General features: G+C 38.6%; 1 protein-coding gene across 4 annotated transcripts in view; it reads left to right on the forward strand.

Annotated features, from left to right (window-relative positions):
* The window catches only part of RAD54L2 (RAD54 like 2), a 72,396-nt gene extending 46,240 nt beyond the window's left edge, over positions 1-26,156 (forward strand). For 3 of the 4 annotated variants that reach the window (XM_034440014.3, XM_034440024.3, XM_034440035.3), the window contains exons 4-22: positions 95-234; positions 2,741-2,875; positions 3,323-3,552; positions 3,762-3,944; positions 4,159-4,292; positions 4,884-5,080; positions 5,953-6,295; positions 6,824-7,001; positions 7,648-7,899; positions 9,765-9,883; positions 10,942-11,060; positions 11,617-11,716; positions 12,006-12,211; positions 12,461-12,636; positions 14,198-14,394; positions 15,229-15,425; positions 16,172-16,261; positions 18,041-18,133; positions 19,627-26,156. In XM_034440014.3, coding sequence (XP_034295905.1) covers positions 95-234; positions 2,741-2,875; positions 3,323-3,552; positions 3,762-3,944; positions 4,159-4,292; positions 4,884-5,080; positions 5,953-6,295; positions 6,824-7,001; positions 7,648-7,899; positions 9,765-9,883; positions 10,942-11,060; positions 11,617-11,716; positions 12,006-12,211; positions 12,461-12,636; positions 14,198-14,394; positions 15,229-15,425; positions 16,172-16,261; positions 18,041-18,133; positions 19,627-20,612 — 4,075 coding nt within the window. In that variant the 3' untranslated portion in view covers positions 20,613-26,156. The remainder of the gene's footprint in view (positions 1-94; positions 235-2,740; positions 2,876-3,322; positions 3,553-3,761; positions 3,945-4,158; positions 4,293-4,883; positions 5,081-5,952; positions 6,296-6,823; positions 7,002-7,647; positions 7,900-9,764; positions 9,884-10,941; positions 11,061-11,616; positions 11,717-12,005; positions 12,212-12,460; positions 12,637-14,197; positions 14,395-15,228; positions 15,426-16,171; positions 16,262-18,040; positions 18,134-19,626) is intronic. The other variant, XM_087887711.1, reaches the window with a different exon arrangement.
* Positions 26,157-27,076: the final 920 nt, after the last annotated feature.

Below are 27,076 nucleotides of genomic sequence, written 5' to 3' on the forward strand. Positions count from 1 at the left end.
CGAAGAAGAACAAGTCAGTTTTTATTTGCCAAATTGAAACTGCATTGATATATTCCTTGGAAATAATGTATTTTTTCTGAATTTGTGCATTCAGAAAGCTGCTGCGGGAAGACCAGTTGGAGGCTGTGACAAAAGCAGCACAGCAGGAAGAACTGGAAAGAAGAAAACGGCTGGAGCAGCAAAGGAAGGACTACCAAGCCAGCATCCCCACTGTACCTTTAGAGTTTCTCCCAGGTAAACTTTACACAAAGTATTGAACCAAAAGCTGAATTGAAGCCAGATGTAACAAATAATAATGGTTAATCCTGTCAGCATACTAATTTTGTTCCATAGTGTTTATTTTATTCTTACATTCATGCCCTGCCTGATCCCCCCCCAGAGGAAAAAAAAAGGACAGTATAAGTGTAACTCATAAATACCTTTGTGAATCACTGTGTGTCTGTTTTTCTCTAATATATTTTTCCTTTTGATATCTGAATTATGTATCATATTAATAATAATTGATTTCTATGTTAATATGCCATTCAGGGAAGTGATAAAGATAATACTTGCTTTAAAAGAATTAATGAAAATATTGTAAAAATTAGTCATTTTTAATAGAGCAGGCCTAACAACAGCATTTGTAGTTAGTTATAACAAATTGATTCTAATTACTAGTTGCTGCATTTGCTTAATTCCTGTGAAATAAATGGTGCTTCTCATAAACAGTTTTGTTCTATTGTTTCCATTATTTTAGCTCTCTGAGAAACCATGCTTTCTACCACACAAATAAGCCAAACTGAGTTATTTTCTCTGCATGTTTATCAGTTCCCCCTCTTTCTGAATATCAGTCATGAAAACTCCATACTTCTATAATGTTTTCCTTGTCCTTCTCAATCACAATGTCACAACTAATCCATTAAGAATAGGTTTTTTAACCTCTGATATTCCTCAGGATCAAGCCATATAACTACTATGTTGAAAAATAATATTTCTAAAACATATAAATATAACTATATGACTATAACATAGAAATATAATCAATGAATTCATAACTTAAAAGATTTTTCTTGTATTTATTTGTTGTCTGAGCTGCATTTTGATCAGAGTTGTTGCTTATATTTATAGAAAATGTACAGTATCTTAAAACCCATTAGTAATTGTTCCAAGTTTCATGAATTCAAAAGTGTCCCATTCTTTTTTATCCTTTACTGAGGAGAATGGGGAGGAATGAAGACCTGATGTCTTCTCTATATTAAGTGAGCTATTCTTTTATTAATTCCTCTTAAATACTGTACTCCAACATTTTAAAATCACTGTAAACTTTGTGAAGAGGCTAAAAATATACAGGTAGTTCTTGCTTAATGATCACAATTGGGACTGGAAACTCTGTCACTAAGCAGTGTGGTCCTTAAATGAATCACCCATGGCGGTTAAGCAAGACATCACATGATCATGATTTGCAATTTTACTGCCAGCTTCTACACTGAATATGCTTGTCAGAAGCCAGTAGTAAAATGTGCATCTGGCAATCACATGTTCGTGGGATGCTGCAATGGTCATAAGTGCAAAAATCAGTCATAAAGTTACTTTTTTTCAGCGCCATCATAACTTCAAACAGTCCCTAAACAGGGCAGCCATTAAGCAAGAATTATCTGTATGTCAACCCAGTGAAATAGCATTACCTATAATAGATTTGGACCACATTAAAATAGAGCCATATATGCAGATGCTTGTAGTAAAGCATTGGATGTTTTCCATAATTTATCCATAATTTCAAAGTGGCCTTAGGAGGCAGTACATTGTGTCTGATGTGGCCTGTCTATCCATCCTCTGACTCCTTTCCGTGGTACCTGTAGATTATAGTATGAACAGTTTTCTGTTCAGCTTCCTTATCCTCTTTCAAATTTGGAGCAAGGAAGTAAGTGAATGGGTGGTCTTCTCAATGCTGGGCTATTCAGCAATGCAGCAGGACTAATGAGCAAGCAGATTTTGTTTGCATCTATTCTGTGTAATCTGGATGACATCCAAAACGCTCCATGGAAAGAGTGTACTTTTTATGCTAGCAAATGAAGAAAGAGATTCTGCAATTTGGAAAAAAAAATTAGCCAAACTTGCTGCTCATCTGCAAACTGCAAAAGTCCTGACAACAAATCTCACAAATTTGGTTTCATTTATTCAGATTTTGTTTAGAAACGCTGCAGCATAGAACAAGTTCAGGGCATGTTAATTAATATAATAGTCAAATTGCGGTCATTTGTACTAATAATTATTGAAGACGAACCTGAAAGAAAGTTGTTTGCTATGTTTAGATCACTGTGCTATGTTTGGAGTGGAGGAAGGGCATATATCCACAATTCTATCATGTTTTAAATGTTGAATATAAATGGAAATATGCATGTTTAATTCAGTTTCAGTTTCATGTTATTGATTCCAGATATAATGACATTTTTCAAACTGATTTTAAGTGTTCTGATAATAGTTTGAACAATGCGTTCTTCTAACATTGGAGTCTGAAATAGAGGCTCATGAGTCTACCCCAAAAAATTAGAATGCAGTAAGAGAAGTACTGGTTAACTTCAGGCAAAACATTACTTGAAGCATATTAGAGTAGCTTCTTATATAATCAGTGGTATCAAATTTGGTACAACTAAGATACTTCAGTGAGGTCACACATTGATGAGTGAAGTGAAGTGAGGGCAATTTTTAGTCTGATTTTCTCTCCATCCATGATGTACTGAATTTATTACTTTGTTTTTAGAGGAAATTGCTTTACGAACTGCAGAAGTTGCTCAGCTTCCCCCTCAAGTGCTAAATGAAGAGGTCATCTGCTTAGACAGCACCAGCAGTGGTAGTGAGGATGACTCCAAAGTAAGACTCCACAGCATTAAAGATGGTAAGAACAGATGGAAAATTTATTCCTGCATTATGGTTTCCAACATCTTTATGTCTTGCAGTCAGTAGGATTTTTTTTTTTAAAAAAAAATACAAGTAAATGTTATTTCTAAAGAATTCTAATAATCAGTAACTTCCTCTAACATTCCCAATTTGAAAAATATTTTTACAAACTTATAAAATTTTAAGAAATCGACTCAGCATAATTATGCTATATCAAATAATTATAAAGTAACAGATAAATATTCAGTAACTCAGTACTAATCAGAATCAGCCAGTATGATTACTTTTGTATTTTCATACTTTGTTTTTATTTTATTTCTTTTACTTAACTTTTCCCAGTTTTTACTAGAGTATAAAAGATGAAGACAGAGGGACATAAGTCACCTTACATTTAGCTATAAAATATAATGGATGTGCTAATCCTCTACATCTGGTTGTGTTGCAGAAGTGATAGAATTAAGTTCAGGAGACGATGAAGCCCTCCACATTGTAGACAGCAGTGATTCTGGCAACGAAGGGGATGATGATACTGAAGAGAGCAGTGGTGCCCACGTGAATGATGCTCTAAATCAGTTAGATGCTTCAGGGCAAGTAATTATTAACATCAACCATCCACCAAATGAGGAAGATCTATATCTGGCTCCTCAACTTGCACGAGCAGTAAAGCCTCACCAGGTATTGAAATTTCTGCTGCAGAAATGTACATAATTGTCACCAAATTGTCTTCTAGACATTTTACTATGACATGTCATTTGTTCGTGTAAACTTCGGCTGGTTTTTTTTTGCCTGCGTATGTGTATATGCATTTACAGATTAGATGCTTAACCACTAATCTGATAGTAACCATCCATAATCTCTTTTACACCATTTGTTACTCTTTCTAGATTGGTGGTATTCGTTTCCTGTATGATAATTTGGTGGAATCCCTGGATAGATTTAAAACCAGCAGTGGGTTTGGCTGCATCTTAGCTCATAGCATGGGGCTGGGCAAGACTCTGCAAGTCATCTCCTTTTTGGAAGTACTTTTCCGTCATATTGAAGCAAAGACCGTCCTGGCAATTGTACCTGTAAGTAGGCTGTACAAAAATGTTTACTTAAGTCTGTTTAAAGGTCCTTTCAAACACTTAGCAAGTTTTGATCTGAATACAGATCAACTTCTGTATTTGCCTCTTTAAATTTTGAAATATCCATGAAATATTCGTATATTTTTTTCAGTGTTTAAGATATTGGTAGAATGAAATATATAATTAATGTATCCCTTTCTTATCATTTTTCTTACAGGTAAATACTCTTCAGAACTGGTTAGCAGAGTTCAACATGTGGCTTCCAGCACCAGAAGCTCTTCCTGCTGACTATGACCCAAAAGAGATTCAGCCTCGCACTTTTAAAGTCCACATTTTGAATGATGAACACAAGTAAGGGAAATGAATTCTATTTCGGAGATGTTATTTATAATTGCTGCTGTTGGAGCATTTGTGCCCTGTTTATGGATCTTGGAAAGTTCTCTTGCCAATTTGTACAGATCGTTTTATGACAACATCTGATTAATTTCAGTGTTACAATAAGTATCACTGCCAAAATAAGTAGGATACCATCCATTAAATTGCCATCTCAGCTTGCTCGCATTCTGAATCTTACAATACTGTCCTCTTTTATTTTCTTACAAAATATAAAAAAAGAAAAGTTTCCCAGACGAATTAACCATATAGGAAGAATATTATGCTCACAGATGGGGGGGAGGGAGGAGGAAAGAGCACCATATTGCATTTAAAATGTGAGCGAAACCAGGGACATTGTTTGAATGCAAATACTTTAGGCTCACTGAGGGTCTAAGATTAGTGACAGCCATGGTTAATAGCAGCATTTGTCCTATCCATTGTATTTTGAACCAGCTTGACTTTTCAAATAGACTCTGAATATACATAACATGCATATAGAGTTGCATTCTCCTTTTTCACAAAGACTGTCCCATTTGTATTTTGTCTACCTGTTGTTGTTTTTTCTAGGACCACTGCAGCACGTGCCAAAGTGGTAACTGAGTGGGTAACAGATGGTGGTGTACTGTTGATGGGTTATGAGATGTACCGCTTGCTTTCATTGAAGAAATCCTTTGCTACGGGCAGAAAGAAGAAAAGCAAAAAGCAAACTGGCCCTGTCATTATTGATGTGGATGAAGAAGATCGTCAGCAGGAGCTCTTAAAAGGTGAGAACCCACAAACCTCCTTTTACGTATATCTTTCTTTCTTTTTTTTAAATTTGTAATTTTATGTAGTATATATTTAGTATATATATATTTAGTATATCTTTCATTTCCATTTAAATGATACAATCCTTAGACCACTATTTTTACTAGAATTTGCACATGAACAGACAGATAATCTGAAATTAGGAATCCACTAAGGCATGGGTTTCCAAACTTGGCAACTTTAAGACTTGTGGACTTCAACTCCCAGAATTTCCCCACCAGCATGGCTGACTAGGAAATTCTGAGAGTTGAAATCCACAAATCTTAAAGTTGCCAAGTTTGGAAACCCATGCGCTACGGAATATATTTCCAGTTTCATCAGAAAAATGATTTTCTAGTTTGTATGAATTCTTCAATTAATTTATAATTCCTTTATTAACATAACATATTTGGAGGCAGAGTTTCTCTATATGTATATAATTGTTTTGCTGCATGTTTCATTACTGTAATGGAACTTTTTGTGGAAAGATTTTGTGTTAACATTGTCCCAGTTTTCACTGGTTCGCTGCTTTTTTTAAAAAAAAAAAAACTTCCATTACGGACACATATTCTAGTTTCACTTGCCACTGCATTCAGTGAAGGATGTCATTGAGAATTGTAAATGATACTTACCTAGCCTAAGACAGGGAAGTGATCAGTGTCTTTCTCTTATCAGTGTTGTCTTGAAAACTGAAGCAGAGATTTCTGCTATCCAGTAATAATTTCTGAGCAGCTCATTTTCCTTTCTCCAAACTCCCTACTGGATTTAGCACAACTCTTAATAATTATGCAACTTCAATTAAGGCTAGAGCAAAACAAATTCATTTGGAGACATTTTCTTTTCCTTTCAGGAATTGAGAAAGCTTTATCCCGGCCTGGACCAGATGTGGTCATTTGTGATGAGGGACACCGGATAAAGAATTGTCATGCAAGCACCTCTCAGGCTTTGAAAAACATCAGATCTCGGCGAAGGGTAGTTCTGACTGGCTATCCTCTGCAGAACAATCTAATTGAATATTGGTGTATGGTAGACTTTGTACGCCCCGACTTTCTTGGTACCCGGCAGGAATTCAGTAATATGTTTGAGCGCCCTATCCTGAATGGACAGTGTATTGACAGCACCCCCCAAGATGTTCGTCTAATGAGGTATCGCAGTCATGTCCTGCACAGCCTGTTGGAAGGCTTTGTACAAAGGTGAGGCCATTTGCCACATTCTCAGTCCTTCAGTCTTTGGAAGAAGTATTTAAATAATGAGAGGGTGGGAAGCGTTTGGTTCATTGGGTTGATGGATTAGATTTTAGACCATCATTAGCAGTACCATTTTGGTATATATGTCATTAAATCTAGTTTCATAATAATAGACTGCTTAGATAGAATTTTTCATTTGGGGATATAAAAATAACTTATGAGGACTTGATAGTGTAAATGCTTGAAGTATATAAATTAAATATAATTTCATCACAGAGTATAATATGTGGAAGGAAATACTCAGTTGTGAGGTTATACTTGGTTACAGACTAAACACTAAGATTTTGCAATAATCTGCTGTGGAAAATTAATCTCTACATATAAAATACTGATCACGCTTGTTCTTTTACACTTATTAATAATCATCCCTAAATTGAGGTGCCTGGTATTTCCTCCTTTCCATTCCTAATAGAGGGATGGAAAGCAGACTTTCAGGAATTTCTTTCCTAATGTTCTTTTCTCTTGTTTCTGTAGACGAGGGCACAATGTGCTGAAAATTCAGCTTCCCTATAAGGAAGAACATGTTATCTTAGTGCGTTTGTCAAAAATCCAGCGGGCTCTTTATACTGAGTTCATGAATAGGTTTCGTGATGCAGGCAACAGCGGCTGGCTGGGACTGAATCCACTTAAAGCTTTCTGTGTTTGTTGTAAGGTGTGTTTTTAATAAAAAGGGAGCAGTATTTTGTGTAGGGTTTTATGAAAATATAACTGTTAGGATGATATTAGTATTATTTAGAAGTCACTTTCTTTTCATTCTACATCTTGAATGCTGTGTCTAATTTTTTGTAACAATATGATGATAATACAGAATACAACCATCTTTTAAGGTTCCCCTAAACATTCTCTGAATACCAGTTACCAGTGATACAAAGCCTTAGATTGCAATTTGGCTTGGGGTATTTTGTTTTGAGTGCTTTGACTAACTGAACACAGCAATATTAATGACATGAAAAGACTATCTGTATTTTTAATCAGAATAATTTTGCAAAATAAACTTTTCCAACTTGTAGACTTTTCTTACATAAAGCCTTACTGTGTTTCCCCAGCCCTTATATATTTATTTAAAAGATTGGCCGCAAACCTCTTTGTTGCTTTTGCTGCAAGAGACTAATTTGGGTGCCCCTCTGGAATTTGGTAAAATTATTGCTGCTTACGCTCACCCCCTTCAGTGAGGCAACCATAATTGTAGGTAAAGAAAATAGTCACCAGTCTCATGAATGAAAAACACCTAGAATTAATAATAAATAATAATTAAGTATTTGATAATAATTGCCAAGTAATTTGCCATCCTCTCTCAGATATGGAATCACCCTGATGTGCTATATGAAGCATTGCAAAAAGAAAATTTAGCAAATGAGCAAGATCTGGATGTAGATGACCTTGGCACAGCTGGTACCAATTCACGCTGCCAGTCACAGGGCATAAAAGTGAAAACAGAGAGCAATGCTCTGCCATCTACAATTGGGGAGGCTACCAATAGCAAGTATATTCAGGGCATTGGCTTCAGTCCATTTCAGGAAAGAGCCAATCAGGTTGTAACGTATGAATGGGTGAGTACTAAAATCAAAACTCTTGGTGTTTTTTTTAAACTTCTTCTTCCTTTTCTCTTAAGCATGGTGGATGTTTGAAGCAGTATCTTACATCTATCTGTGCACAAATGTATTACATTCATGCTATGCATGGACTCATTTCCCATCGAAAATATTTGAAAGGTCATTGTTATGTATGAAATAGTTCTGTGTAGTATTTTTCTTACCTTTGGCTCCTCTTTTCATTTTTGTGAAAAATCTCCTGTCTTCCTATTTTACTCATTGCAGCTTCAAATGGGACCATTTACTGCTATTATTATTCTATAGCAATTCTCTGATTATTCTTGTACTATCTGGATATCTTTTTTATCTGTGCTTTTGTAGAATGTAGCTGGTAATTGCTGTGCTTGTAGGATTATCTAACTAGAATGAGAATATGGGCTATATCCCAGAGCTTAGGTATAGTGAAGGAAGCTAAGAACATTGGGGTTCTATGATGCTGAAAACTTTACAAACCCTTTTGTATTGTTAATACTTTTGTGTACATATGACCTAAAAGGTGATCTGTTCTCCCCACAAGTCCTAAAACTGAATAAAGAGAAAAGTAAATAATGAAGTCAAAACCATTATACTTGTTTAAAGAATAGCTTTCCTATGCTGCAATGCAAGTCCTTGCTTTTTGCCAAATGTTAATGCTTTTCATTCAAGTCCAAAAGTACTTCTGTATTTATGCAGAAATACTAAAAACTCAAAAAAGATTCACAAACTTTTAAGTATCACTGTAGTTTAGAAGCAGTATAACAGAATAACAGAATTGGAAGGGACCTTCAAGGTCTTCTAGTCCAATCCCCTGTCCAATCCCCTGCTCAAGCAGGAGACCCTATATATCCGTGATGGTGAACCTATGGCACGCGTGCCACAGGTGGCACATGTAGCCATATCGGTGGGCACGTGAGCTCAGCTCCGGCATGCATGTGTGCATCAGCCAGCTGATTTTGGGCCTTCTGGGTCCACTGGAAGTAGGGAAACAGGCTGTTTCCTGCCTCTGGAGGGTGGTGGAGAAGGCCTGTTTTTTCTCCCTCCCCAGGCTCCAGAGCCTTTCTAGGATCTTGGGGAGGGTGAAAACGGCCTTCCTCACCCCCCGGAGGCCCTCCGGAGGCCAGGAATGGCCCGTTTGCCAATTTCTGGTGTGACTGGAAGTTGGCAAAAGGGCCATTTCTGGACTCCGGGGTGTGGGGAAAGCCGTTTTTGCCCTCCCCGAGCTCCTAGAAAGGCTCTGGAGCCTGGGGAAGAGCAAAAAAACAGGCCTACTGGGCCCACCGTGCCATCACATGCCAGGAGCAGGGGGGAGCACACGCATGCGCAGGGCGGGCTGTATAGAATTATGGGTGTGGGCACCTGTGCGCGCGACACCCCCTCCCCCCGCTCGTGGCACGCAATGGCAAAAAGGTTAGCCATCACTGCTATATATCATTTAGTTCTCTAGTCGTATCTTAAAAACCTCCAGTGATGGAGCACCCACAACTTCTGGAGGCAAGTTGTTCCACTGATTAATTGTTCTAACTGTCAGGAAATTTCTCCCTATTTCTAAGTTGGTTCTCTCCTTGATCAGTTTCCATCAGTATATGTGAAGGTTTAGGGTTTTAAAAATCAAATCCTGTGTAATTATGGTATTTAGGTGGATAATAAAGAAATTGTCAAAGGACATGTTTTATGAGAAATAGATTTTTGCTATTTTTTGGAAGGACTTAGCATTATATTGCTAATGAGTGGATTTGTTTCTGATTATGTTTGTAAGGACACACAAGATATTAGGGAAATCCTGAGTTATAAATTGAATTGTGATGTAGCAAGTGTCACTGAGAGATGTTCTGTTTTATCTGCAGGCTAAAGATATCCTTTGTGATTATCAGACAGGAGTCTTACAAAATTCACCTAAGATGGTGCTATTGTTTCATCTAGTAGAAGAAAGTGTGAAACTTGGAGATAAACTATTGGTGTTCAGGTAAAAAGGCTATGGGAAAACATTTAAAATATATTGTAAAGCAGTGTGAATAAATATTATTAATTTATTATTAATAATTATAATAATTAATTATAACTATAATTAAAAATTATTAATTTCAACTGAACTATTCATTAAAACATTATCTCATAGAAAGAGAATTTTCATTATATTTCTGCTGATTAACTAATAATAAATCCCTTGTTGATTTCCTACATTTTAAAGATTACCTTTAAAAGATGCTTAAAAATGACAGTGGGTTCAGCCTAACTGGAGAATGCCTAGCAAAGAGCACTATATTATTTTCCCTACTTTTAAAAGTTTTGCCATGGTTGCATTTGATTTTGAGGCATTTTTCAACATGGTTTTCCAAGTTGTAAAGATCTGGATGCAATTTAATGTTGCTTCCATGTTTCCATGATCTTTTAACATCTGAGATACAGTTGGTTTTGACTGTAGAACATCGACTACTCAATAAAGGGTGCTTGAACTTTTACTTCACTTTTCATAAAATGATGATATTCTGTAAAGTAGCAAAGCCAGTCAACTAGAATTTGGGATTAAAGATATGTTTTATGTTTCTGTTGGCTAGCATACTGTTGATTTTATTGCAGACCACTTTTTAGGATACAAGCAAAAATTCGTAGCTTACAACAACCTGAGCCTACTTTTTTGTGGGAGAAATTTAGAACTATAACAATTTAGAAAAAGAACTAGAAAAATATGGAAAAAAATCTGCTAGAGTTTTATATCTCTCAGTATAGCTCCATTGTTGGGTTTCTTCAGTTGATAATATAGAAACTATTCTGCCTGCCATCATTATTTTTACGTATATATTAACAATTAACTTGACCCTCTTCTTTCAATTTGAAATCGTTGCCCTATTCCTATTCCTTCATTGGGCCATGCATATGACGGTGAGGATGGGTTAACTTACATGGAATCATCATGTGTAAAATTGGCTGACAGCGTGGACAGAGTCTAAACTTTACTACTTAAGCTGTACTGTCAAGCATTTATGTGTTTTTTGTCTGAAAGAAACTCTTGTCTTTTTATAGCCAAAGCCTTTCCACATTGTCTGTCATTGAAGATTTCTTGGCAAAAAGGCCAGTGCCTTCTCCCCCAGGCTTGGATGCACAAGGAATCCATAACTGGATCCGAAATGTGAATTATTATAGTAAGTATAGCAAATTCTTCAATCTCTAGAGATTTTGCTGCTGGGCAGATCTTGAAAAATACCAAAAAATCTAGCACCTTTTCAAAGTAATGAAAAGGCATAAACTTGTGTGAAAGACAGCTCACTTCACCAGATGCGTGGAATGACATACTCCGTGCACCTGACCAAGCTTCTGAAAACCCATCCTTTAAAATATATATATATATATCAGAAGGCCCCTGGCAGCAGTTTCTCCAAATATATATATATTGGAGAAACTGCTGCCAGGGGCCTTCTGATTTTTGGCTTCTATACATTAACTCTCCTTCAGCATTGAAAAATACTACTTTTCTTGCATTTTTTTTCATGGTTGAAGCATGTGGTCTTCTTCCTATTTATATGATTGGTTGCAAGATTTTTGAATAATGTTTTGGTTAGAAGTAGCTTTAAATGGATTTTGCCGTATTCATTTATCACATCTGTTCTCTCAGACAATCATAGTTTTTGTACTCTACATAGTTTTATTTTGTGGTGGTTATGCAGAAATGTTTGTAATAATCTAATTATTTTCACATAGGATTGGATGGAAGTACCTCTGCCTCAGAGAGAGAACGATTGATTAACCAGTTCAATGATCCTAGCAACACTTCTATTTGTCTCTTCCTTCTTTCAACAAGGTAAGTTCGAGTACTTACTAAGGATAGAGACATGCGATTGACTATGAAGAATTGTGGATAATGTGCATCCTGAAAAAGGATGGGATCTAATTCATATAAAGAACATTTAGAATTCCATTTGGATTTAGTTGGTTTTTCCCCCCATATCTGTTATCTTCAAATATTAGCATCATATTAATTTATATAGTTTTGAACAAAACCAGTAAATCCCAATTAATATTTGATTTACAGTATACCAGGCAACATTTCAGGCCCAGGCAAATAACTATTCATTTTTTCCCCCCTCCAGAGCTGGGTGTTTAGGTGTGAACCTTATTGGTGCAAACAGAGTGATAGTATTTGATGCTTCTTGGAATCCATGCCACGATGCACAGGCAGTATGTCGGGTATATCGCTATGGACAGAAGAAGCCCTGCCACATCTACCGGCTAGTTTCTGATTACACTTTGGAAAAGAAAATTTATGACCGTCAGATCTCCAAGCAAGGGATGTCAGGTAGATCGTGCCTTGCCTTAGGCAGATCTTGCCATGCAGTAGGCAGATTTCTTTTGGTCTCTGAATTTGGCTCTCTTTGCTTTTAGGTTTGGCATAAGATTTCCAGCTCTCCCCATCTTCACCCCACCCACCCTTTTTAAAGGTGCAATAATTTGCTAATATCACAGGTTAAGGGAATGTTATTGGAGATACAAATGAAGCAGGAACTGTAGTTCTTCCCCTTTGGTGATCAATGTATATTTTCTTTAGATCGTGTTGTGGATGATTTGAATCCAGTGTTGAACTTTACCAGGAGGGAGGTGGAAAACTTGCTGCACTTCGTGGAAGAGGAATCTGAGCCTGCCCAGCTTTCATTTAACCCCAGTAAGATCAAGGAATCTGTTTTACAGCTGGCCTGTCTCAAGTACCCTCACCTCATCACCAAGGTTAGGAAAGAGAGTAAAACCCTCATATCCATGCTATTTTAATAAGTCGGCTGTAAAAATTACATCTAAATAAAGTATATTAAAAATGTATGGTGCCTGCAAGAAATTAAATTCAAGAAAATTTAACGAAGTGCTTGTTTATGTCAAGGAAAGCTCAGGGTTAATATATTGTTTACATGTTTCATCATAGTTGGGATTCAGCAGTGTTACTTCATTGGTAAATACCATTATCCCTTTGCAACAAATTCCTTAGTTTTATCTCACATTATACTGCCGCATACATTCCCAAGAGTTGGAGGAATCTCCAGATCAGATCTGAAGTGCATTGAGAGAAGTGGTGGTGGTGTAGATTGCGGGGCGGCAGGGGAGATGAGAAAGTATTATTATGTAGGTAAAATCTGCTTCTTTAATATTGGCTGTAGTCTAGCATAAGGACTGACCTCTAAATTTTTGCAATCTTACTGCTTGATTATCTATCTGGATAATAAAGATGGCAAGTGGCTGTAGTTCAGGTTTCCTCAAAATGGTCAGTATTGACCACCAAAGGTCAATGGGACAATTTTATTTTTTTTTTAATTTGATTTATATGCCGCCCTTCTCCGGAGACTCAGGGCGGCTTACAATGCGTTAAGCAATAGCCTTCATACTTTTGTATATTTATACAAAGTCAGCTTATTGCCCCCACAAACTGGGTCCTCATTTCACCTACCTTAGAAAGGATGGAAGGCTGAGTCAACCTTGAGCCTTGGAGAGATTCGAACCAGCAGTAAATTGCAGGCAGCTGTGTTAATAACAGGGTGCATAGACCACTGTACTATCAAGGCAATTCATTCCTGTTGTTTTTGTATAGTACTATTAGTTAACATAATATTTATTAAATTATTTTCTTATAATGTTTGGGGGTCGAACAATCTGAAACTTTCATGACAGGGTTGATGAGCTGAAGCGTTTGGGGTCCCTTCTGTAGATGAAGATCTGACTTTTCCCCAAAAGGCACTGAGGCCAGGATATGTATGGAGGCCTGGCATTTGTGGACGTCCCTGCAGGCTGGGACTTGGCAATTTCCTGCTGGCTTCTCTATTAATATTGGTTGTGGGAAGTCAGCCAGCAACAAGCTCCTAACAAGCATGGGATTTGGTTAACATCTGCAATTAGGACTACAGGGATTGCTATCACCAAGCAATGCAGATACGCCTTATAATTCCATGAATTAGCAGTGGAAATTTCTATCCCATTTGCTATCATAAATCAAGGACTATCAGTATGTTTAATAAATAAAAAACACACTGATGCAGAAGAAGATTTCTTCCCATTCCTATATTAGATTAAACATTGTGGCATAACACTAAATGCGTATTTCTAAGATAGAGCAACCTAATGTCCTGATATTATCAAGGGGGATTAAATGCTTATAAAATAATATCAAAATGATCCTAATTATTTCATTAGAACATTTGGAGGATTATTTTGATTGTTCGGGGGAGGAGGGATTGTTGTTTGACTTCTTACTGTTTTGTGATACTTTCAATAAACCAGCCTCCTTATGCTTTAATCACCACAGGAGCCTTTCCAGCACGAGTCCCTGCTAATCGATCGTAAAGAGCACAAGCTCACCAAGGCAGAGAAAAAAGCTGCAAAAAAAAGCTATGAGGAAGAAAAGCGCGCATCTGTCCCTTATACCCGTCCTTCCTATGCTCAGTATTACCCAGCCACTGACCAGAATCTGACAAATATTCCTGCCTTCAATCAAAGGAACTGGTGGGTATCTTGTTCCTTTCCAGGAAGTCAAAACAGGAGTAGCAAAATGTATCTCCTACTTCTCCCCCCTTGGCAATGTTTTCCTGGTCCCCAGAACATAGGTAAAACAAAGGAGGGTATTGTCGTCTTGATAGCTGTGAACAGTTGAAGCTGATATAGAAAACGAGTCGATACTTAGAGTGCATTGAACAGAATCTTATTGCGATGGGGAAACCAATATTGAAAGTACCAATAGCACATTCAGGCCATAGCCCACAGGCTTAGTAGTACGCACTTCCCATCTAGGATATTAGATATGTTTTTTATATTCATTACTATCGATTTCTTGACACAATGTGGGAGAAAATAAAAGCATTTCTGTTTAGTATATCATTTATTAAAGGTCTTCCTTAGATGATTGCATATAGAGAAATTAATATGCGATTGGTAGCTCATAGTCATCTTTGTAGTGTATTTATTCCCTTCTTGTGGAAGATTGAGGAAGAGTTATTTAAGCAGAAACAGGGTGATGGAGTGGAAGCAGGAGTGCTATTCAGCTTCTGACAGGTTCTGGAGAATCGGTAGCGGAAATTTTGAGTAGTTCAGAGAACCGGCAAATACCACTTTTGGCTGGCCCCAGAGTGGGGTGGGAATGGATATTTTGCAGTATCCTTCCCCTGGAGTGGGGTGGGAGTGGAGATTTTGCAGTATCCTTCCCCTAGCACGCCCACCAAGCCACGCCCACAGAGCCAGTAGTAAAAAAATTAGAATTCCACTGCTGCATGGAAGGTCCTGCTTGTGAAAAGAGGCTGTTTCAAATTCTGTAATCACATTGACTTATTCCTTGCTTTGTAGGCGACCAAGCCTGAAAGGTGAGGACCGGCCAGTGGCAAGCGTGCGTCCTGTTCAGTCAACCCCTATTCCGATGATGCCTCGTCATGTTCCCTTAGGTAGTATGGGAGCAGCTTCAGTTTCCAATCCTGCTATTAACTTCCCCATCAATTATCTGCAACGAGCTGGTGTTCTCGTGCAGAAGATTGTCACCACAACAGGTCAGTTGCTTTGGCAATTACACTGTAATCTACCTTTCTTAGGAAACGAGATTGCACCAAAAATGAATAGAGAGAAAAAAATATATTCAAGAACACATTGAGGTTAGTTCTCTGATAACAGAATCTTATGTTGACCCTTCATTGCTATGTTTTAAACAGGACAGCCTATTTCTAAGGCTCAGGGTCCAGTCCTAACATAGGACTAAAACAAGACTTAATTGCCATTACTTTAATTCATTCTACATGTTTATCTTCCTTATATTTGCTCTAGGGGTAATAGAGAATATTCTTCCATTATGACAGAAAACATTGGCAAAAATATTTGGTGATACAGACATAACGTGCCTAATGAAAATTCTGCATTCTACCCAGCTATCAAATGTGTTGGAGGCTTAGTCATTTTTATACTTGCGTTTCTCTTTTCATTTTACAAAAACACAAAGTACTTGAAAAGACAAAGGAGAGTAGTTGAAATGTCACTGCTGCAGTCTCCTTTGTTAACTCATCGTTTTCTTGAACTAACAGTTAAATGTAGAGCATTATCCATTAATATAATTTTTTACTGGCTTTTTCTCTCCTACTGTACTTTTAAAACATATAAATACGCATTGGTTCTGTGTTTTATGTAATACTCAGCCAAAAGTAACTAAATACTTGGAAGATGTAATTTTATTTAATGTTTTTAATTGAATCCACTTTGAAGCCTCATGCAGTGATTCATATACCTTTTATTTTATCCATTTTAGATATAGTGATTCCAGGTACGAACACTTCCACAGATGTGCAGGCAAGAATCAGCGCTGGTGAAAGCATACATATTATCCGTGGGACTAAAGGTAATTGAGATAGTTTTCCATTATAGATTTTAGCTTGCAAAGTGGGGTGAGGGTGGACTTTATTTTTTTTCTTTTTCTTCTATATTTCTTCTCTATTCTATCATCTCTTGTTCAGAAAGTAAAATGCCATTGGGAAAAAATCTCCATACAATAAAGAATTTCCACATGGTTTTCTACCACAAATTAACATATATTGATTGATTGATTTCCTTAGTTCATATGGACCATGTTCATTCATAGTTTTTGATCATGCATTTGTTCGTTATTGACCTGTTTTAATATAGACATTGTGATAGTAGTTTGAGATTACAGTAGAGATTGTAATGTAGTTAGCCATCTCACATCTCTTTATAAAGATATTTTGAAGATAGAATTAAGTTTATCAGGATAGTGAAAGGAGATTTTGCCCTTTCCAAGTAAGGATTTCTGTACATTGTTGTTGTGTGATCTACAATTAACATAGTACATTTCATTTTTTGCCAGAAGTCTTTATTTTAGTAGTCTGCTTTCATCATCTCAGTACTATCTTAGCCAAATATTGGATGCTGCTTATTGTGCAAGCTGCTTTTTAAAAACCCCTTTTGTTTAAATATCATTGGCCTTTCAAAAATATAGTATTTGAAAAAATAGTCACTTACAAGAGGCAGAAGGAAAGTTGATTGTAAATTGTTCATAAGGCCTAGTTATTTTGCTGCTATAAAGAACCTTTCTTTCACCTCTTACAGGCAGTCATCACTTAATGACCACAACGATCTGTCACTTTGTCACTAAGTGATGCAGTTGCTAAGTGAAATATCGCGTGACCACAATAGATTTATGTCACTTTTCACTCAGTTGTTAACCTAGTCATTACAGGTTAAGCAAGACATCACATGACCGTGGCTTGTGATTTTACTGCCAAGTTCTCCATTAACTCTGTTTATTGGACACTGGTGGTGAAGTGTGCAAATGGCAGTCACATGCTGCAATCATCATAAATGCAAGGACTACTTGTAAAGTTATTTTCTCAACACCATCATAACTTTGGTTGCTAAACAGGGCATTTGTTAAACGAGGTCTACCTGCATTTTGTACAACAACCAGTTATTAGTGAATGAATTTGCATTGAATACAAAATTTGTATTTTGTAACTCCATACAAAATGGAGTTGAAAAACCAGTAACCTCATTAGGGGTATTAGACAACCCATGACCAGTTGGATTATTATTTCAGAGATATTTCCTTACCAAATTCCTCTATGTCTTCAACAATGGCAGTTCTTCTAATGTGCTGCCTTCACTGGAAAAGATTCAGGGATACATTCAGAAATGTATCTGCCTTGAAAATTGCCCATGTTGAACTGTAGAACACAGCCAAACATCACGAGTCGACCACCTGGAATGAATGCCATTTGCTTATAGGTCCCTGTTTAATTGATACAACCTTTCTTGGTTGCTGCTAGATTCTGCACTTCAATTAATTAAATTCTTCTTACATATTCTTTAAGTAAGAAAATGTAACAGGGAACTAGCATGTTACAGTGCAGAGCACAAGTCACAACCATAATTAATACTTACAATAATGTCCTTATAGACTCCAGAGACATTACTAGAAAATAACATGATGAGTGGCTGGAGGCATGTCCATCTAGCCGGTAGACAGACCAGTGTCAAGAAAATTGTTACAGAGAATCCTAGAAGTCTGTTGTTGTGAACTATAGTACCGTAGCTGTCTTATTATACCTATAAAATGCTCTATTGACTCCCCCCAATTAATTATTATGATCCATGTCTCTCCCAGGAACATACATCCGGACCAGTGATGGGCGGATCTTTGCTATCCGAACTACTGGCAAGCCAAAGGGCAGTGAAGATCATCGCATGGTTGCTTCAGGTGAGCACCGTTTCTGAGTGTCTCTTCTATTATTTTATTTTGAAAGCTTTCAAAGGGATTATAGATATATAATTATAGATATTCAAAACTATTTTTCTAACAACAGTAATAAAATGTAGATATTAGAAGAGTGGATATTAAAAGAATAGAATGCATTCAGTTGGAGAAATGATATAATAATAATTATTAATTTAACAAAGTTGGAAGGGACCTGGGAGGTCTTCTAGTCCAACCCCCTTCTTAAGCAGGAAACCCTACACCACCTATCCCCACCACCTGGAACGAGCTGAAAATGGGATGCATGGAGGAAGAAAATGGGGCGTGCGCAGGCGGCAATAGGCAGCAGCGGCGATGGGCAGTGGCGATCCCCGCAGCCTGGAACAGCTGATACGCAGTATTCCGGGAGGCAGATCCAACTGCCAATCAGCTGCTCGTGCTAAATCAGGCTGTGCTGAAGCTGACCAAGCTGTTTGCTGCAAGGAGGCAAATTGCTGGAAGGCAGAGACCGAAGGGTGAGAGCGGCGGGTGGGTGGGGCTTCAGCAACATTCGCTGTATAAGACGCACAGATATTTCCACCTACTTTTGGGGGTGGCGGGATATGCGTCTTATACACTGAAAAATATGGTAGCTTTTTTTCAAACACATGACAGCCTGGAACAGATGTGAAAAAGAAAATCGATCTTTATATTCCTCTGTCAAAAATCATGTACAATAAAAGCAGACAGGAGAGTTTGCAAAACCCATGCCAAAATCAGCCCCATAAATTGAGTAGGGAAAAGAAAAGACAAATGGCGAAGGAGATACAACATTGGAGCAATATTCTTCCATTTTTGTCACTAGAATACAGGTAATAGCAAGTAATTCAAACGTTTAGAGATGTGGTTTCTAAGCAGAGAGTTTGGAACAAGATTGATCTGTTACAGTAAGAAAGTACAGGTATACATCACCTGTCCTGCCAAAATAATGCAAATTTTCAGCCTGTTAAGTTGTGTTGAGAGAAAAAGCTTTAAAACTGAATCTTGAATCCTTCCTTTCTCTCTTCCTTTTCTTGGAAATTGCTGGGTTTCTTCTTTAAGAACTTTTCTGGTCCTTGCAATGAAACCGGTTTATCAAGAGCTATGTCCTGGAATCTCTGCCTGTAAGCTTTTAGTGTTAGTATCACTTGAGAAAAAGTTCATTCATGCTCAGAAGGATATTGTAATACGTAGTATTGAAAGATGGATTGATCCAGAAAAAAACATCAGGGATGTAGGCACTAAATGCTACCGTCTGGAGGACAACCACCATTCATTGTACCGTAAACATTTCTTAAACCCTACTGCCCATAATAGTTTAGGTTCCCCATCTGCTACTGAAATGAGTCACTGAAAAACAAAAATAGCTTACAGCCTCGTTAATCAGGCTGTTTTTTTCTACGACCTCCTCTGATACTTTAGTGCCATTTCTGGTTACTTTCTCTGACTTGCATGTTGTTATACTCTGCTTTACGTAGGATCCCAGGGTCCATCTGTTGAATCCACAAGCAATGGCAGACACAATGCCTCATCACCCAAACTTCCCAACCCAGAGGAGCTCACTCGACCTATTTCGCCAGACAGTCCTGAAATCATCAGCGAACTGCAGCAATATGCAGAGGCGGCAGCTGCCCGTGAGTCCAAACACAATTCTCCCACCACCAATACGACACCTGGATACCCCACTCGGAAAGACAATGCAGCCCACACGACAGCTTGTGGAACTGAGCAGCGAGTAGGGACCCACGGTTTGGCTTCTTCCTCAGCCTTGCCAGCCACTAGTCAACATGTTGACAGCCACTCAGTGCTGGACTTACGAGGGAATAAGCGTAAGTCAAGTTCACCATCTGGTCCAGATGAGCAAGCCCATCGCCAGCAGAAGAAACGCTCACTGCCAACAACAGGTCAACCATATGAAAGTGGGTACCCTGTCTCTGGTGGGTTCACCATGCCCTCTGTCCCTTTAAACCACAACTTAACCCATCCATTTGCTCCCCAAGCAGGCAACTCATTGTACATGGGCACAGGCTCCTCCTATTACCAGCTGCCTAGCTTGCTATCAGATCCTCATCTGATGTTCCCTGTGACTACTGACCCTCTGCTGACAGCGGGCACTGCTAGTTCTTCTGCTGCTACCTCAGCCACCGCCAGTGTCCCCTCTTTCATGTTAAACCCCTCCATGACGGGGGTGCTCTCCAACTATTCGCTGCCCTTCTCACAGTCACTCCTCTCTGAGCCCAGGATGTTTGCTCCTTTTCCAACCCCTGTCTTATCCAGCAGCCTTCCCAGGAGCATGGCATCTGCCTACCCTGGCTTCATGTCACCTCACACGGGATATCCAGCGGGGGGCCTCCTTCGGTCTCAGGTGCCTCCATTTGACACCCGTGAGGTCTCTGAGGTGGGCTGCAGCTCCAACGAGGATGAGGACAAAGATGATGATGTAATAGAAATCACAGGGAAGTAATGGGCCTAGTCACTTCTTATAGATTGCATCTTTGGTCAGGAGGCAAAAATTCCTTGCTGGACCTTTCTGGGGTCAGGATTTTATATCTAGAACACAGCAGAAGTGGAGAAGGAGGAGGCTGGAAAGGAAATGGCATGTTTAGTTGTCAAAGATCTGCTTTGTATGGGAACTGAATTGAATGGACACCCCTCCCCTAGGAGTGGGGAGAAACAAGAGTTGGGCAAGGGAAGTATCACTGCAAACCACAGGAGTGCCTCCTTGACTTTTCCCTCCCATGCTGTCTGTGTTGTCCAAAAGGAAGACTTGCCATTAATATTTCAGTGCCCTTTGTTAGACTGGAGACATCGGGCTGATTTTTTTTTTTTTTTGGTGTCTATGGAATAACACTCATACACAAACGGCCTTATCTGAGAAAGTTCATTGTCCCATGATCAAAAGCAGGAGATTTTGTGCCCTAAGAAACCTGAGAATGAATTGCATTCTTAATGGAGGGAGGGAGGTGGGAAAGGAAGGAGCAGGCAACATGTCATATGTAGGTGGGAGGGAAGGGGTGGGCAGGGTCTGTGTGAAAATGAATTTTTCATCTTTCTGAACGTTCAAGGCAAATTAGTCCAGTGCCCTTCATCCAGGCCCTCGTGGAGTGGTGGCAGGAGTTGGAGAGATGGGGTGCAAATATGGACTGCCCTACCACCTTCTCTAAGAGTTGCGTTTGAAGACGGGGAGGGCCATTGGTGGGTCCGTTTCTTCTGGTTTCTTCAGCACCATTGGGTTAGGACTTGTGTCAATCGTTTAGTGAGGTAGTGCTTGATGGAGACATTTTAAGGCTTTCCCCAGTTCCCCATCTAGCTTTTTTTAGTGATTACTCTCCTGCTGCTCCTCCTTCTCCCCCTTTGAAACGATGATGAGCCTGCAGGTCTGGCAAAAGAAACAAGCTGTCAGATTTCTGTTGACCAGAATGAAGTGGACTTCCTGCTAAAGGGGTTTGCTTGAGCTCCTTGTACCTGCTGCCAGAGTTTTTATTGACACTGACTGGATGACCTCCCTCCTCCATAGAACTCTTGTTTTAATTTATTTCATGAAAGTGAAGTATTTATTGGGGAACTATTTCCCGCTTCTTCCTTGCTAAAAGCAGTTAGGTTGTTTATAGTCTGGCCTGTTTGAGAAAGGAATAAAGCGACAAGTAGATTGCTTGACAAATGCAGGGGTGTTTTATAGGGCCAAGGCAGAATTACCCCCACCCCTGTGCTTCATTGGGGAGACTGGGGGCCAGGGGCATTATTTGGCTAGAGCTTTGTTTATTCTCTAGTTTTTTCCCTTACAATGGGCAACAGGGAGGTTGGTGTTTGAAGTGGCTCTCTCATCAGTCAGAGACATGGATTTTTTAAACTAGGTTCCTGCCATTCCAGTGGTTTAATAGTAAAAAAGCTAAAGCTTTGCAGAGGAAAGTCCCCTCTATATTGTTGCTAGTATCTGGCCCAAGTTTTTATAATACGTTGCCACAGAAGTGTGGAAGGAGAAGCCATTTATTTTCATAGAAGGCTTAACAATAGAAGGAAGTTGCAGAGATTTGGCATAGAAATCGACATTTGCCTTCCTCTCTATGGTGCAGGAAAGGGAGACGGTGGTACCTCTGAGGGGGGAGATGATGGAATAATCCCCTCCCTGTTTGTCCTTAAAAGATTACACCGGCTAAAATGGTGTTTTATAAGACATTGTCATTCCAAAGACAAGGGAGGAGGCCCTTGCACTCCCATGACGAGGAGTCAGTGAGAGCACTGCTAAGAAAACCTTCCCAGGATGGTGGCTCACATCCTGTTCTCACCTTATCTTTGTTCTGTGGTTGCTGCAAAGAAGACAGTGGATCCACTGAAGTGGTTAAAATTGCCAGGCTTCCCCACCTCCCACCCCAATCATGAAGAACTTTCTCTCTTTCGTGCGTCATACCTCTCCGTGAAAAGTTTGAACTCCACGTGATTTGAATGGAGGTAATGTGAGAATTGAGCCTTTGCTCATCCCTATAAAAGACCTACCAGACCCCTTAGTTAAAGAGGTCGTGGCTACTTGTTTTTTCATATGGTGAATCAGAAATGATTCTGAGAGAAAGCGCTGCGTGGGTACGACTGTGTGGATGTGTATACTTTTATGTACCATTAAAAAGCATGTAAAGTTGGGCTTTCTGACTATCTTTCTCTGCTAACTGGGCACTGTCTGTCAGGCCCGACTTCACCATTTGTAGAAGCCTTAGATTTAAAGTTAGCTATGCAAATTACTTTAATTATTTTAAAATAAAAACATTAAAATAGTGCTTTCTTCTTTAACATATCCTAGGAGTTGAAAACCGAGGGGTTCTGAGCAAACTTCTGGACAACTTGTCTTTGGATGCACCATGGGATTAAAAAAAAACAAAAAACACAAACACAACCCCCCCACAAAAATAACAAAGCAAATTAACTGATGGTGTCCATTCGAGTTTCTCCAAAGACTTGGCCTTGGTACGTCTGTGAGTCATGCCCTTTTGTGATTTGTATGTGTCCACCTCATGCAAAATAATGACGGCACTGATTGTACTGTAAACTGCAACCCTCTAGGTTGACTCGGGAACTGGATCTAGGCAAGGGGGCTTATGCCTAAGCAGCTAAGCAATTTTTGGTGAAGGATTTTCATTTTTTTCTCCCTTCAGGTTTCAGGCAGGCCCAATATTCAGTATAGTGAGTTTTGGGCAGCAGAGCTGATAACAATTCAAGTAATCCTACTAGCTCCTGTCTTGACTTCCATGGAGTAATGGGGCAGTCAAGACAAGCTAATACGTTTTATATACTATTAACTTCAGACTGCTGCTTCCCGATTCTCTTGTCTCTTTTGAACATCATAGCTGAGCACAGAAGAGTCACCAGACTTGACAGGCTTTGAGGACATCCTTACTGTAAAATATGGGATGTTTGATTAGGAGAATAGATGCAGCTGTGATTAAGTAGACCAGGCTCTATAGTCATCTTTTAAATAGGACTGGAAGATAAGGTATTAGCTGTAGGAAATGGTGTACACCTGTAATTTACTAGTCTGACCACTGGATGGCAATGTTGCATCACTTGGATGATTACTAGATTTTAACAATACAATATTTTTAAAAATTGGCTTTTGTACTTGGGTGAGAAAAGTATAAAAATGTAAGTCTGATTGTGTACATCTTTCTTTTCTCTCTCTATCTCCCTCCCTCTCTTTTTCTTTCTTGTCATTTCTCTTTCCCCTAAAATGTTTATGTTAGTGGATTGCTTGAACATAATTCTTCCACTGACAGGGTCCATTCGGGGTCTCTCTCTCTCTTTCTCTCTCTCTCCCTTTCTTGCTCTCTCTCTCTCTCTCACACACACACACACACACACCTACCTTCAGTTAGACCAGCCACTTTCTGTGAGCTTTGGAAAGAAACATATTTGGGGCAGATTCCTCTACTTCAGCAAGTGCCTGACCTGTGTCTCCTTCTAATAATAGGGGGTTTAAATGTAATTGGTCTCCTAGAGATTAAAATGCATTCCCAGCACTTGCCAAGAGAGAACAGTGTTGCCACTGGCAATGAAGACGGCATTCTTCTGCTTTGCACCCTTCTTGCTTCTAGAGAGCATCAAAAACACCCTCTTTCTCATATATGAATTCTCCCACGCATTCAACATCCTTAGGAAGGTGTGGCTTCTAGAAACAAAGGGTGGCTGTTGTGCCTTGTTTGTGAAGAACAGAGAATGCTTGACTTGGGAGTTGAGTCAGAACAGCACAGTGACTTACGTAGTATAATGTCAGAATGGTCCCTTCCTTGATGCACTGTAATTTCCAAGAATGTAGTGGCTGCTCAGAAGCAGCATATGTGTTTGTGTTGCGAGATCTCTGAATTCAACTATTCCTTTTATCTCAAGGATAATTCTTTTCCCCTTGCTGGCTTTTTGTTAGATCTACTTGCCAGGGTCTGTGCAATTTGCACTGCTAAATTTCAGACCACAAAAGAAACGAGGAGGAATACACATATTCTGAATTTACAGGTGGAGCTGAGATACCATTAGATATGCTTGGCTAAGGTCTTGGGATACTTAGGAAGGTTCTTGCATTCCCCGGCTGTTTTGGATCTGCATGTAATCTTTGGATCTTCCTTGATAAACCATACATTGCAATATTTCTCTGCGCTTTAGAGCAACAGCACTGTACCAGATTGGTGTGGTACACAACAACACTTGATCCCCTTAATAAATGCTTAGGGTAAAAGAGGTGACCTTAAACTGTGATATTTTACAGACCTTGCTACTATGTTCAGTTTCACTCCAATTCTGGCAGTATACAATTTAAAATTGACAAAAGATCATCTTGTTTAGACATAGATTTCCTATGATGAATTATTTTTTTGGTGAGAATAACACTGGAGGACTTCTCCCCAACCATATTAAGAATTGCCCACATGTCTGCATGCTAATTACTGCTCTCTATCTCCATGTGACCAAGATACGGAAATGAGAAGCGCTGTCCACAGAGGGCAGGTTTGATATTAAAGTGCTCCTACAGAATTGCATTCTGTGGGACACAGTTATATGGACATAGAGGGGACAGTTTAAGGAGAAAAAAAAATCTGACTACAATCTCTATCAAGGAATCCCAGGAATATGCAAGCTTCCTCTCTTAAAATAATGATCTTATTGATTGTTCTATCCGAATTATGTAACTGATGGCAGCAGTGCAAATGTTTCTTGCAAGATCTCAAGTCAAATGAAAATTTACTATAATTACATATATTTGCACTGAAATCCTGATTTAGGCATTGTAAATATAATTATTAAACTGGAGAATGGTTGATCTTAGCTCCATTAAACCAAGGGAAATATACACCAGTAGATTAAAACAAAATCGTGTCTTATTTAATACCAAAACCATATTATATCAAGTCTGGGGATTTATAAGGACATTTTTGGGAATGCTTGCTCCTTGTAACTCAATCAGGAAAGCAGTAGGGAAGATATTTGCAAGTTTAGGGAGGATCAACAGAAATAGAAATTGAGAGCTGGAAGGAGAGAAGGAGAAGGAGTCTTTTTTTGTGTGTGTGCTCTTTATTGAAACAAGACCACTAACAGCTGCCCACAGCTGCATTGCTTCTTCTTGGGTCCTATATTATTAGTTTCCCTGTTTATGTTCTCTGTCCCTCCATTAAATCTATTTGTACAGGGGAGCCAAATGAATTGAATGGTTTTCTTGGTTTGTTTTTTGTTCTGCCTTTAGTTTGTGGCCTGTGCTTTGTGGTTGAAATAACAAGACATTTCTGTAGCAGGGTCAGTTGGTTGGCTGGTTGCACGCATGGGATATGTGCTTCCCTCATCTCTCTGTCCAATGGGATGTGCTCACCCAATCTCCCAGAGCAGAGACATTGAACAATTTTGTTGTTTATATGATGTATTTATTTTTACTTGTGTTTCATGTCATTTTTTTAAAAAAATAAATAAATTGTAAGTTGGTATAATGCCTATCAACTGTCTCTCCTTTTTTAAAAAAATAAACTTCAAATGTTATGAAGAATTTGGTCATTTTGGTCTGGAATTAGTTTGAATTTTCCCTCCTGATGGTTTCTTTCACCGAAAGGAAAAATAGTCTGACATCATGAATTTGCATGTTTTACAAACAACTTCTTGCAATGGTTTCAGTGATATTCAGGCACAATTAACTAGCTAATTAACTAATTAATTAGCTTAACTAAAGCTAATTAAAGCCTCAATTTCTAGACAGAATGCAACATTTAAGACACAAATGTGTATTACAATCAGACCTTATAACCAACCAACCTACACTATTCAGAGACTGAAGTTCCATCACTCTTTTTATATATGAATTTCCATCAATTATAAAGATTTGGTTCAGAGCCTAATTTGAGTTGCACTGATTGGAAATGGACCAAACTGACTAAACCAGATCTGAAGTGGAATTTGGAAACCCAAAGCTTCTACAACTCATGGACTATCATGTGTCATCTGTAAGTAGTTACATTGATATTTATATGAAGTAAAGTCTTAGTAAAGGATTTTAGATGGCTTTATAATGAAAAACTTCTACTAAACTTTTTTTTTTAAATTAATAGAATTTTAATATTTGCAGGCACAACTCTCTCCCTTCTGCGAAGATGAACCAGGCAGGTATACGATGTCTGTGCCCAAAGAGATTCCTCCCCTCCGCCTCTTCTGAGGGATAAGAAAAGATCTCTCCCTTCGATTATTTTGGCAACAAATTCTCAGAAAGCAGTACACGTCATAGAACTTGGGTTTCAGTGTTACAAAAGGGTAGTTGGAAGAGATTTTCTGTTAAGGAATTTTTCCAAATTGATTCTTGAATAGGAAAGAATAAGCTTAAACGACTTCCCTCCGCCTCATATTGTGGTGGTGTGTATCGCTGTCCTGTTATGTGACACATCGGATAAAATGGGACCACAGATTCATCAGTAC

This window comes from Pantherophis guttatus, chromosome 2, assembly GCF_059756535.1.
Source record: "Pantherophis guttatus breed Tessera chromosome 2, ASM5975653v1, whole genome shotgun sequence".
NCBI lineage: Eukaryota > Metazoa > Chordata > Lepidosauria > Squamata > Colubridae > Pantherophis > Pantherophis guttatus.